This window comes from Hippichthys cyanospilos, chromosome 20 (assembly GCF_059441005.1).
Source record: "Hippichthys cyanospilos isolate Australia breed blue-spotted pipefish chromosome 20, RoL_Hcya_1.0, whole genome shotgun sequence".
NCBI lineage: Eukaryota > Metazoa > Chordata > Actinopteri > Syngnathiformes > Syngnathidae > Hippichthys > Hippichthys cyanospilos.
In genome coordinates, this window is record NC_142388.1 from 6,600,371 (window position 1) to 6,613,728 (window position 13,358).

The 13,358-nt window shown below is 37.0% G+C and overlaps 1 protein-coding gene across 2 annotated transcripts in view; it reads right to left on the reverse strand.

Annotated features, from left to right (window-relative positions):
- Window positions 1-9,034: 9,034 nt before the first annotated feature.
- Window positions 9,035-13,358, reverse strand: part of jag2b (jagged canonical Notch ligand 2b) — a 50,348-nt gene continuing 46,024 nt past the window's right edge. For both annotated transcript variants that reach the window (XM_088403454.1, XM_088403455.1), the window contains 2 exons: window positions 12,293-12,443; window positions 9,035-12,211 (listed from right to left, as the gene is read on the reverse strand). In XM_088403454.1, coding sequence (XP_088259580.1) covers window positions 11,688-12,211; window positions 12,293-12,443 — 675 coding nt within the window. In that variant the 3' untranslated portion in view covers window positions 9,035-11,687. The remainder of the gene's footprint in view (window positions 12,212-12,292; window positions 12,444-13,358) is intronic.

The following is a 13,358-nucleotide window of genomic DNA, read 5'->3' on the forward strand; positions in this document are numbered from 1 at the left end:
ACCGCCACACAATGAGCGCGACTCTCTGGAGTCGTCTGAAGGCAGAGCACCGCAAGACTTTGCTCATTCCGCGCATAGCACAGTCGAGGCAGGGCTGACCTTGGCGAGAAGCTATTAAGATTTTTTCCAGTGGAACGCAAACACATGCGGGCGTTTTGGTACACAACATCTGTGCAGAAAACCCATGAAAAAATATCTGGAATATAATTGTTCCGAGGGATGAATCCGTGGATCATGTAACGCCATTTTCTTTATTTGTGGTTCTTCTTTGCACAAATTTGCTTCAATGACAACATGCGAAACCTCACAAAATAATATCGTACAATATTTAGCAAAAGAATCATTATGACACAATTGGGTGGTAAGTTGCTTCATGTTCTAATTAATTTGCTCTTATTTTGAAAAGAAACCTACCTATCCCATTCCTGTCAAAGAAGTGAAAGGCAATGAATTAGATATGCTGACACTTGCAGAAACCCTATTAAAATCTTACGTACCCCTTAAAGTTACTCCACATATCCCCATTTGAGAACTTTTTAATGGATAGCGTAGAAATGGGAATTTTTGACTCCCTCACAATTTTATTTGATTCTGATTTTTGAGTCTACAACACGTTTCAGGACCGATTTTCAATTCAAAACCATTTTTGAGATGGCCTTTTTTTGTAGTCTGAAATGTCCCGTTGCATTTGAATGCACCACGTTATTAACAGCTCACGCTAAAGTAGGAATTTTGTGCCGTATCGTACGATAACAGCGTAATTGAGTTTCTTACTGTCGTTGGGTTAATGTGTGAAGGAACGTGATGTGATGGCAGTAAAAATGGAGACTTGAGGAGGAGTAAAACTGGCTTCTAGCAACCGCCACTGCGAAGGCCAACTTCAAAATAAAAGTGTTGTATCGCAATTGTGTTAATGACTTTTTTTTGGTGTGCTCATTTTTACATGAGCATACACAGCGTGCTGTTGTTTAATTTTTACTCACTTATAAAATTGATTTGGGGGAATTTTATATCGATTCGGGATCATAGTAAATGTGAATCTTGGGTCAGCCGGTCCACGCTCAGGTGTCTCCAGTCGGTCCAAAATGCTGCTGCTTCCTAACTACATTATCATCAATGAGACATGCAAACGTAAACCCTCATGAGACCCACATGCAAACACAACAGCGCGGATTTCCCCGTAATGACCGGCCTCACGGCAGTAGTCAGTCGGAGCTCCGCGGAGAAAAAAAAATGCTCATGATTCATTTAACCGCATTACATTCCCTCTCTAAAGTCCAGATCCAATTTCCCTGTCAGACGAGGCTGCTCTGTGACGAGGCCGTCTGCCTTAATGTCGTCAAAAGAAAGTGTTTTCAACCCTCCGAATCTCCAGCCGGCGTTCTTTTGTGGCCGGATGGGAACAGGAACTTGGTTGGACGCTCGGGTTTAGGAGGGGGATGCACTGGATCTAATCTTATCAGTCTTTGTTGATTTAGTGGGTTTATGGAAAACGGTTTGGCAAGCTGGAACCGAACTATAACAATAACAGTGGAAATAATAATCAAATGACCATACAATCATTTTGTTGCAGTAATTATTCAAACTTGATGACTGACTGGGGGGGGGGACAGCAGTCCGTTTTATATTGTTTTATGTTTTCACCCATAAACTGATTGCTATAAACACATTAGCAACGTGTGTTAGCAAATGTAGTGTTGTTACTATCAAATCTCTTTGGGATAAATGATCATATTAATGATTTCATCGAATAATTGAGTACATAATTCCCCAAATATAAGACGCAGCTGTGTATGAGACGCACCCTTAATTTTGGGGTCAAATTTTGGTCAACTTTTTTTTCCCCAGCCCTAAAGGAAGGTTTTTTTAAGATAGAATTCCAGAAGGTCTAGAAGGGTGCCTTGTGGAGCCCCATGTGATAGATGTTACCTGGAAAAAAAATCCATTGCTCATGAAATTTACAAGATAGAAAGAGTAATAGTTGCAATTCGGCTTTGCCGCTTTTATAATTAAAACCCATGAAAAGTGAGTTTGAGCACTGCCCTACATCCCTTCGAAACGTTTGAGCAAAGATGAAATTCGGAACCTTGTAAAAGTCATAAATTGTTATTACACCTCCACCTTTTTCAAATGAGGAACTTATAAGCTCATATTAGTTACACATTATATCTCTAGATCCACTACTGTATCTGAGTCAACTGACAAAAACAAAATATGATGGGTTCAATCAAGTGGTAGTGCCCCTCCCTCTTCAATCCATAAAGCAGATGGTTTACCAAGGTGTAAGGATATTGACAAAAGCAGGATAAAAAGATGTTTTGTTTTTTTTTTACTTTTATATTAATTCATTTGTCACATTTGGCTCCTTACTAGAACATTACTTCTCATGATTGCACATTAGCCTTCAGGGCTTTTGCGTTGCCCTCTGATTAGATCATGGAGCCTCCTTTTAAAGAAACAGTACACTTATTTAACAAAATTCAACGGCACAAATATTAGTTTGTGTATAGCTAGCATTTTTTCATGAACACTTGAAAACAATAACGAATGGTAATTAATTACGCCTTGAGCACATGTGCGTGTCATTTTCAGTCGACTCCGTGTCGTAATATGTTTTTGAAGATAGTAACTGTACATGAAAAGAATTGTTGTCAAATTAATAACAAACTACCATAATAACTTTTCACTGCTTTTTTTACTACCTCTTTAATTGTAGAGCAAATCTTAACATTGCACTGATCAAAATTTCTAAATAAGAATCCATTAAGTAGTAAAATCCACCCATTTTTATTTCTTTATTTATCTTACGGGGCAGACATTTCGTTGCTTGCCTTTGGCTGAAAATGACGCTTGCGTGTAAATGGGGCCTGAGCAAGTGTGATGTCATTTTTAGGGGACAGCAAGTAAAAAAAATGGCCGTCTCCTTGAGATGTATAAAAACAATTGGATTTCGCTGTATTCCAAAAACACAATATTATTCAATAAATGTATTTTTACTTGGCTTCCTTTTAAAGTAGCCTTGTGCACACGTGATATCGTTTTTAGTTGACAGGAAGTGGTGAAATGCGTTTTTTTAGGTTATTAATTGTACATGAAAAATAGTTGTCAAATTACTAATGAATGACTTTTTACTGCCGAAATTGGCTAAATAAGTGCAGTCAAAACCTGCCTCTCATAAATCTGCCTCTCAAGGTTATACATCTGACCTCAGAATGGGCAACATTGACGAATGCTATCAATCACCTTAATGGCGCTCCATCTCGGTGATTTTCCATCATCCACTACCTTCATTTGCTGTAATTCGAATTGAGAGGACACAGATGGAGTCGACCCCCAATCAGTTTTGGAAGGTCAATCCTGTCAAGTGTCAAGTTGGGCCAATTGATTAAAGGATCAAATGGGATTCTGATTTATTAGCGTGTTTGTTTCCTTCCCCACTAGTATCACCACTTTAATTGTAATACAGATAGGAGAAATATCTCCAAAATTATGTGCAAACTTATGTTAGTTTTCTGTTTCTTATAAACTATTTTTATAAGAAACTCACTTTAGTAAGTAATTATTAAAGTAATGCAGTATCTAATCAAATATTTACCTATAAATATTTACTTATCGTAATTGATTACTCTAGTACTTATTACCAAAAGTAAAAGTAAAAGTAAATAATCTAAAGTAATTTGTTACTATATATATATATATATATATATATATATATATATATATATATATATAAATTTTTTGTATGCATATTTTTTTACAATGCTTTTTGCAATGCTTCTTTTTTTATAGATATTTTTGCAACTTTTTTTAATAAAAGCAAAACTCGGGCAAAAATAACCCAATAATTTGTTGACGTGGGAAAAAAATTGAATCACAAGATTGGTTAGTCAGCAAGATTACGCACACAAAAAATCCACATGACCCCGGGTCAAATTGACCTTTTATTCCAGAGAAATCAACTGAACACACATACAAAAATGAAGCATTGCCTTTATTACTTTGTAAAAAAAGTAAAAATAAGTGTATGACTTTACTTAAGGTGAATCATATATTGCTATTAGTACTTTAGGAATCCAGGGTGAAACTACAGAATACTCGAAAGTAATGAGCCAAAAGAGAAATAAATTGAGGTTGAGCTGTTCTGGCTTTTTGTATGGTGTGGCATACCGCTGTGTTATTAAATACAAATAAGCTCTGCAATTAAAATATCACACTGAGCAATCCCCAATTCTTACCCTCTTGTTGTGACAACACTAATCTTAAATCGAGGGTAAAAGTGTTGCCTGAGGATACAACTTTTTGTCCCACCCTTGGGAAAAGCGGCGTGAAGCATTAGTGTGGCTTATTTGCTGATTGTGAGTCAAACATATCGTAATTGCTCACAACATATTTTTGTGACATGCCCCAACCGACACAGGAATGTGTAATGTTGCAAAACCATTCCTCTTTTATTCCATACCTCACAATGGACGCAGTGAGTGAAAGCGTGCTTTCACGCAGGGGTGAGGTGAGCGTGTGGGTGGCTCTTTTTATTCTCTAGACATGACAGATGTTTACGTAAAAGTATTTATTTACTAGCGGTGCTAAAGCTATAGATATACAGTATTCTGTAAGCTAAGTTAGCTAGCAGAAGTCTGCTTTGTCTGAATACAGGAAGCGCCGTGCTAACTTTGTGAATGTCTCTAACTTAACAGCATTTTTGGTAGATATTACAGTGGACCCCTGTGTTACAGCGTCCCTGGCTTATGTTTTTTTTAATGTTGCGATGTGGAATACTTAGTTTTTTCATCCCCTCTTTATGGTATTTTCCCGGTTTCGCGACAAAAACAACTGTCATGACCCTCGGGGCTTGGCTGTATTTTTGTTGTTTTGTCTCTTCCTGTAGGCGTTTTTAGGTAATTGCACTTATTTTCTGTTGCGGTCTAATGGCCTCCATGCAACGCGTCATTACAATGCTGGTCTGCTATTGGTCGTTTCAAAGTGGCGGAACGGTAAAGCTTTGTTCTATCGCAAGTGGTTACAAAACCATATTTATAGTGCTTTTTACTGCTTAATTAAAAGTTGAAAGGGTTAGCCAGGGGTCTCAAGATTTCTAATGAAATTAAAGAGAGAAGTAGGAAGATGATTTATATGGAAATGAGGCTGGAGATAATCAAGAAATACGAAGCTAGCCTAGCCGAGGCTACCCTTACACAAATGGAAATAAATCCTTTTTATATATTTTATTTATGATGTTTTCTGATTGTATACATGTATATTATATATACGTAGCACTTACTATACTATTTTGGTCCCAATTTTTAATATGTATGTAAAATGTTGATGTTTTTGCCTGGGTTTCTAAACGCGTTAGCTATTTAACATAGCAAGTATACTTGTGATTATTATTTATGCAGTGTTGGGGTTTGCTTGCCAATCTGGATTTGGTTACACGCACTTTGTGCACTGGCACAAATACCAAGTGTAAAGTCCCAATAAAAACAGTACAGTATGTCCTTACTTTAATTAATGTTCTGAATCCCCGCCTGATAGATTTCTTTTGGATCCATGACAGAGGGTCATGTTTTCTGTTATGTAACTATATACATGTCAAATTAGAGATGACATTTCACTTTAGTTGTCTGGAAAGAATATTTTGTTTTGATTTTAATATTGTCGAAGTTTAAAATATGGATTTGAGTACTTAGTCATCTTAAATGATTACAGCATGTCTTGGCCTTTATTTTTCAGGGCGATCCCACTCTTGGCAAACGATACCAAGCGCTGATACAACAAGCACAAAATTTCCCTCCAACAAAGATAAATACTTTTAAAGAAAGACCTATATATTCCAATATCTCACTTTTCCTTAAAATGTAATAAAATTAGGGGCAATTTTCTAGTCTATTAACGACCATCATGAATTACTGATACCATCCATTTTTCTCCAGCCGCTTATCCTTACAAAGGTCGCAGGCTTGCTTATGCCTGTCCCAGCTGACTTCAGGCTTTAGGCAGGAGACACCCTGAACTGTTGCCAGCCAATTGCAGGCCACACAGAGACAAACAACCATTCATGCACCCAATCATAACAAAGGACAAATTAGTGTGTCCAATACACCTTCCCTGCAGTGTGGGAGGAAGCCAGAATGCCCTGAGGGAACCCACGCAGGCTAGGGGAGAACATGCAAACTCCACACAGGACGGCTGGAGCCAGCTGGATTTGAACTCGTGTCCCTGAACTGAGAGACGGACGTGCTCACAGAATGGACATGGATTAAGTTAAAGTGGAAAAAAATGAGTTAGTGAATATACATTTTGGTAAAAAACAAACAAACAATGCATGCCATGCATTAATATGTCTCTTATAAACATAAATAGTACGTTATTTAATGTACGTAGACCTGTATTTAGTACAGTATGTAGTGTCTTGGAGACTACTTGTCTCCTTTAAACTCCTGATAGCATTTTACACTCTGTAATGTCAGTCAAACTGAGGAGGCGCAAATTGACCTTGCGCATAACACCGAACGGGGCTTCGGGTTGCACTCCACACTGACATTTGAGTAAGCACAAACAGACATGCACGGAGTACGTAGCAACAAACTCTGGGCGGACAAACGTGTCAGAGTATAAATACGCGCTATAGTTTTTGTAGACCAAAATTGTTCCATTAGGTATTCAAATGAGCAGCGTGTGTGTGTGTGTGTTTGTGTGTGTGTGTGGACGTGGACTGCGGAGGGTTAGAAAGTGGTTGCAAATTCACAGTTTGTTTACCCTCTTTTGCCCTTTGGCCCTTTTGCTGTCAGGGCAGCAAAATCTGACATCCGAGCATGAAATGACTCCCATGGCTGATGTACGAGTGACCCGGTCGCACCAAAAACGATTTATTAAATGTACTGGAGATTTTATTAGGTCAACTCGCACAAGCGTCATGTTCCACACAAGAGGTGTATTAAAAATGGGTACATTTGTAAAGCTAGATTTTTTTTTGTTGTCGTTGGAGTTTGCAGTGAAAAAGTGACTCACTGCCTCATTTAACACGTGTTCCGCTGTACTGTCGTTGTCCATATGGAAGCAAAGTGTAGCTAGCTTGCAGCGCTCACAGAGTCCTCGGCTACCTTGCGAGTCTGCTGGTGTCGGTTTACTGATGCAGTCTGGGATCATTGCGGGCTATTGATGCACACAGGATGTACAGGAGTACAGGAGTTAGGACTACTTTGTGCCAGGAAATGACAGTAAATAAAATGCTTTGATGCTTCATGCTTGCTCAAGCACCCATATATATATATATATAACAAAAAAATATTATATATATATATATATATATATATATATATATATATATATATATATATATATATATATATATATATATATATATATAATATTTTTTTTTTACAAAAACTGCTTTACTACACAAGGTCTTTTCTTGTGTTTTTTTGTTTGTTTTTTGTGGATAAAATGCTTTAATATACATGGCCGTTTTTAGAAATCTTAATAATCTTAATAATCTTACTATAACTTTTTTTTCTAAAAAATGATTTACATGATCAGGGATTTTTTCGTGGAAAAAAAATATACCATTGTCATTTTCAGGAAAAAAAACGACTTACATATATATATATATATATATATATATATATATATATATATATATATATATATATATATATATATATATATATATATATATATATATATACACACACACACACACACACACACGCACACACGCACACACTAAGGCCTATATATTACTCATGAAACATTCAGATTTTAATGTGACCAGGAACATCACGCCAGCCTTCCCATTGGCGCAGCCCAGATGGGCCCAGAACAGGAGATGAGGTTCTATTGGTGTACGAAGAGCGCTGGAGAGGCTGCTGAGCAATTTTGGATCGATTAATCCAGCCCAGTCAGCCCACACAGATGTGGGCAAGGATAAATACAGAGATGGGCAACTTTTCTTATATGCAGAATCAAAAACAGTAAAACAAACAGCAACACATAATTGAGATAAGTCTTTTTATTTTTCTAATGGCTACATTTACAAAGGAAAAATGAATTATATGATGTGCACTTTTTTTTTCTAAAAAAAGCCTTATTGTTGTTTTTGTTTCCAAATCTAAAAAAAAAAACCCTAACCAATTATATGTGGTCGGTTTTTTTGCTTTACTATACATGGTCGGAATTTTGCAAAAAAGACTTATTCTACATTTTTATTTTTTCAGAAATTAAAAGCCTTACTATACACAGTCATTTTTTTGGAAAAAAAATACTAATTTTCCATACTAATTAAGGTAGTTTTTTGGTAAAAAAAAAACTAACAAAAAAACTTACCTTATAGATCATATTCTAACCCCAAAAAAAAAAAAAAATCATTACGATATATGGTCGTTTTTCCGCAAAAAAAAAAAAAAAGCCCTACCTTATAGGTCATATTTTCACCCCCCAAAAAAAACAAAAAACAACCCTAATTTAACATGGTGTTTTTTCTTTCTTCCAAATGGTGATAGACTACATGGTCACTTTTTCACCGTTAAAATAAAACAAAAAAGCCTTACTACAAATGGTCTCGTTAGTTTTGTGAATGTTGTTTCAAAAACATCCTTACTATATACATATTTTTTTTCATATATATATTTTATACACATTTATTTTTTAAAAATAAAAAAGCCTGTATGCATTTTTGGGGGAGCAAAAAGCCTTACTAAACATGATCATTTATTTCACGAAAAAAAAAAAAGATATGTAATCTTTTTTTTGCAGTTTAAAAAAAAAAAAGACTGACTACACATGGTCTTTATATATATATATAATTTTGGCATAAAAGCACGAGTCAACATGGGTGTTTTTACATCCATGTTTTTTGTGAAAATTTTGTGAAAAATCCATATTATATGTACCTTATTTTTTTGTGGAAAAATGTCTTACTACATCTAGTTATATAGAGAATAACGTTTTTATTTGGTTTTAAAAAATGCATCTGTGACTAAATAGTCATTTTTGTTGATTTTTAGTCCGCGCAGAAAAGCAAATTTTCCAAACGTGATCAAAACATGTCAACACAGCTTTAATAACTGCTCATGAAACAGTCACTAAAAGAATGAAAACCTTTTTCTTTGTACAAAACAATCCGGAAAAAAACAAAACAATATGAAAAATATCCATATTCATTTTTTTTTTCTTTTTTACACCAGCAGTGCTGCCGTTTTAATTCTTTATTTTTGCTGTGTCCCATTAACATAAAGCATGACGGTTTTACATGATATGAAAAATGGGTTAAACTTTGATTTGAGCCATTTTTTGGACTGAGTTGGTAACTGAAACAAACAAACTAGCAAGGTAACATCTGCAAACATTGTTCCCTTCATTAAAGCCTTGAAACCAAACAAGAAGATAACGCGTTTTGTCCACGTCCAAAATTCAGCACGTGATGCTTGGACAGGCCTTTTTTTTTTTTTTTTTTTTCCCTTTGTTTCGCCGCCTTCCTTTTCAATTCTCCGTCGTTAGCCAGAAATCTCCACGAAAGCAAAGTGAGACGAGGAAAGCACTTTACAAAGGCCAATAAAACACGGCACGATACAACACGCAATGTTTCAAAAAGAGTTAAACATGTGAAAACAAAACAAAAACATAAAATGATGACAACGGATTACACAAATAACGCATCACTTAATACAATAAGGCACCTGAAACAAAAAGGGTTTATGATGGGCTTAGAAATGGTTCGCGTTGCACTTTAAGGCTATGATGGGCCAAATCCTGAACAAACAAACTTTTAACCCATTCATTCCCAAAGACGTATTTTTTCGTTTTTGTATTTAAAGAACCCAGGCGTTCAATTTGAGGTATTTTTTTCACGCGTTTGGCTAATGGAGAATGTCAGATAGTAAATGAATTAAGTACTGAAGTAATTGATTACTTAGTGGTGGAGTAATCAATTACTTTATAACTTAAGAATCCACAGCAATTAAATATTTTAGTACTTCATTACCTAATCAATTCCTTTGGTACTTCATTACCTAAAGCAACAAATGACTTTAGTACTTCATTACCTGAGGTAATCGATTACAATAGTACTTCACTACAAAGTAATTGATTACCTTAGTACTTAATTATCAAAGTAATTGATAACTTTAGTGGCTGCTTTTTTTTTTTTTTTTACAGTGATGGGAAAATGAAGCTTTCTAAAGCACTTGTGATCATTTTTAATTCCTCTAGGTGGCGCATTTTCAAAGCGGCATATAGAGAAAAAACAAAAAAAATCTAATTTTCCTGTCACTACATTCAAATCATAAATAAATACTTAGGCTTGCATTTCTGGTCTTGTAAGAAAAAAAAAAACAACTAAAATATGTCTTTAGGGACTGAATGATCATGGTGAGTTGCAATAAATTAACATTTGTAATTTGACCTAGCAAAATACATCACAAACAAGCTGCAAATATTTGGCCTGATATAAAAAAAAGTAGTCCAAAGAAAAGTTCCTTGCAACAAACCATTTTTAAACCCTTCAAAGTCCTTCATCGGCGGTACCTCAATTGTAAAGGTTCTTTACTGTGAGACTCTGGATATGACATATTATAAAACCTGCCTATTTTTGACTGGCATAAATAAAAGGAATGGCGTTGTAAAAAAAAAAAAAAACAAAAGAAAAAATAATATTAATCATTATAACAATAATAATAATAAAAATGTGTGACTTAAGTTACTTATTTCAAATATACACAGCGACTCCTTTTTTTTTGTATTTACACATATGTACAGAGTAATCATTTCTGTTTGGATCAAATACCTTGGATGGCGTTGCTGTGAAATGGAACTCTTTAAATGCACACGTAGACATTTGAGATTTGGAAACAAGGAGGTCAAAAATGGGCAGCGCGACTCGGAGCCTCCGACGGGGCTCGTAGAAAGGCACTTGCTACCAACTCAAATACTGCAAAAGAAATCCTTTCAGCCAAGACAATTAGGAGACAGGACAAAATTAGTCAAGGCCACATAAAGTAGCCATGGGAAAACGAAGCTTCATGAAGCCCCCTGTGGTATGTATATATTTTTTTTATCTCTAGATGGTGCTCTTGGGTTAAAGATAAACACCAGTGCAGTGGAAATGTAAGAATTTTGCTCTCTCTGAACCAAGAGCGCTATCGAGAGTCCGAAAAATACCACAAGTGCATCACGAAGCTTCGTTTGTCCATCGCTACACATAAGTAGGCACTGGGGTTTCTGTCCCCGCCCCCTCCCCTCCCGCCGTTTTTTTTTTGTTGTTTTTTGGTAAGGCTGGCATGTGACGGACCTCAGGCGGACTCGAGGGTAAAACCGAAGGATGGTTTTTGACACCCTACCCCATCATAGACGCCCGCTGACTATTCAGAGCCATTTTTATTTTTTGACTTCCCAGATTCTTTGTAAATTATTTGAAACAAACAAAAATCGCAGCAGGCTTCTTCCACCTCCTGAAGTGTTTACATTTCAGCTCAGCAGATCATGAAAAAGAAAAAACGGAAGCCAACCAAAAAAAAAAGTCCACTGTGCTGCCTGAAATTAAAACAATGTCAAACGACTGACAAATATGACGACCACAAAAGCAAATAACGGCCTCTTGAAACATAAAGCCTTTTTCTTCCAAAAAAAAAAAAAAAAAAAAGCTGCCTCGCAGCTTCTCGTCTTCCGCTTAACGAGTCTCTAGCTGAAATGTCTTATACACAATGGTCTCTGACGTCTTTCTGTCCGGTCATGACGGCGCTGACGTTTTTCCAGCGGTTGTCTTTGGGGCTGTAGCCTGGGGTCCGGTGGGGCGCTTTGAGGGGCGAAGCGGAAGTGCGGCTGGTGCAGATCAGCCCCCCGCCGGACTGCAGCGCAGTCTTTGAGTACGTGCAAACCGGCTGCTTTCCCGCCCGGGCTCCGCACAACTCTTCCTCCGGCTCGCCTTCCGTCTCCTCCTCTTCCTCCTCCTCGCCTTCGTCACACGTCCGATAGGAAGGCCCCATGAGCTTTTTGCGCTCCTGCTCGGCCTCCCTGTTGCTCTCCTTGGGCGCGTGCTGCTCCTGCCGTCCGGCCACCGGCCGAAGGGGCCGCAAGTGGTTGTTGATGCTGTCGTCGGCCGGCAGGCGCACGTTCCTTTCGCGCTCTTTTCTCCGTTTGCGAGTCCACCAGACGCAAACGATGATGCAGAAGAGGCAGAGCACAGCGAAGGTGACGCACAGCAGGGGCACCAGGTAGTCTGTTGGCGGAAAGGAAGCACCGAGGTAAGGCTGGGAGCGCCAAAAAAAAAAAAAAAAGCGGGTTCCCGGTTGGCGCTTACCCATGGAACGGGCCGTGAGCTGCGTTTCCACTTTGACCTCGGTGACGGCCAACATGATGCTGCTGCTGTTCCTTTTGGACAAGGTGCCCACGATAGTGTTGGCCGCCTCCTGGATCAAACTGTGATCCGACAGATCCTCGGGCTGGAAAGACTGACAAGCGGGTGGGGGAAGACTTGTGAGTGCGCGGCTAACATTCGCCGTCACCGTGCTTGCTTCATCACAGCACTTATAACATAACATATTAAGCTGCATAAAGCATATAAACATCTTTCCTGTTGATAGTCATCGTCATCGTAATACATACATGGACACACACACGTGAACTTTATTCACGTTTATGCGCATATTCGCATAAATGAATCGATACATACACATGTAGTATATACATGTAATCTATGTCTTTATATGTATATGTAAATCTCTACCTGTATATACAGTATGTATCTAACTACATCTCTCTCTCTCATATATATATATATATATATATATATATATATATATATATATATATATATATATATATATATATATATACACACACACATCCATCTATCTATCTATCTATCTATCTATCTATCTATCTATCTATCTATCTATCCATCAGGGTTGTATGCATCTATCATCTATATCATATACATGTATAGAAATATTGATATACTTACATATAAATATATACCCATCTATCATATACATATCTATGTAACTGTATATACACCTCTCTTTCTCTCTCTCTCGCTCGCTCTCTCTCTCTCTAGAGAAAGAGCTATCTGTCTTTGAAAGAAATTGTGTATTTATGTGCTCAAATTCTTAGGAACATTGTCAAATTATTTCAAATTGTGAAAACAAATATCTAATTCTTTCCTTGCGGTTGCAAGCTTTAGAATCCTTTTTAACTGGGCTGTCAACTAATAATTAATTTGCTATGGAATCTAATCAAGGAAACGAAAGGATGAAAGGACACAAGTGTTGGAATCATGTTGAAAATGACATTTTAGCGATAGAACACAGTGAGATAAAGAAGACAAAAAGCCTTTACGTGGTTGTCAGTAATTGGCATTCATTGAC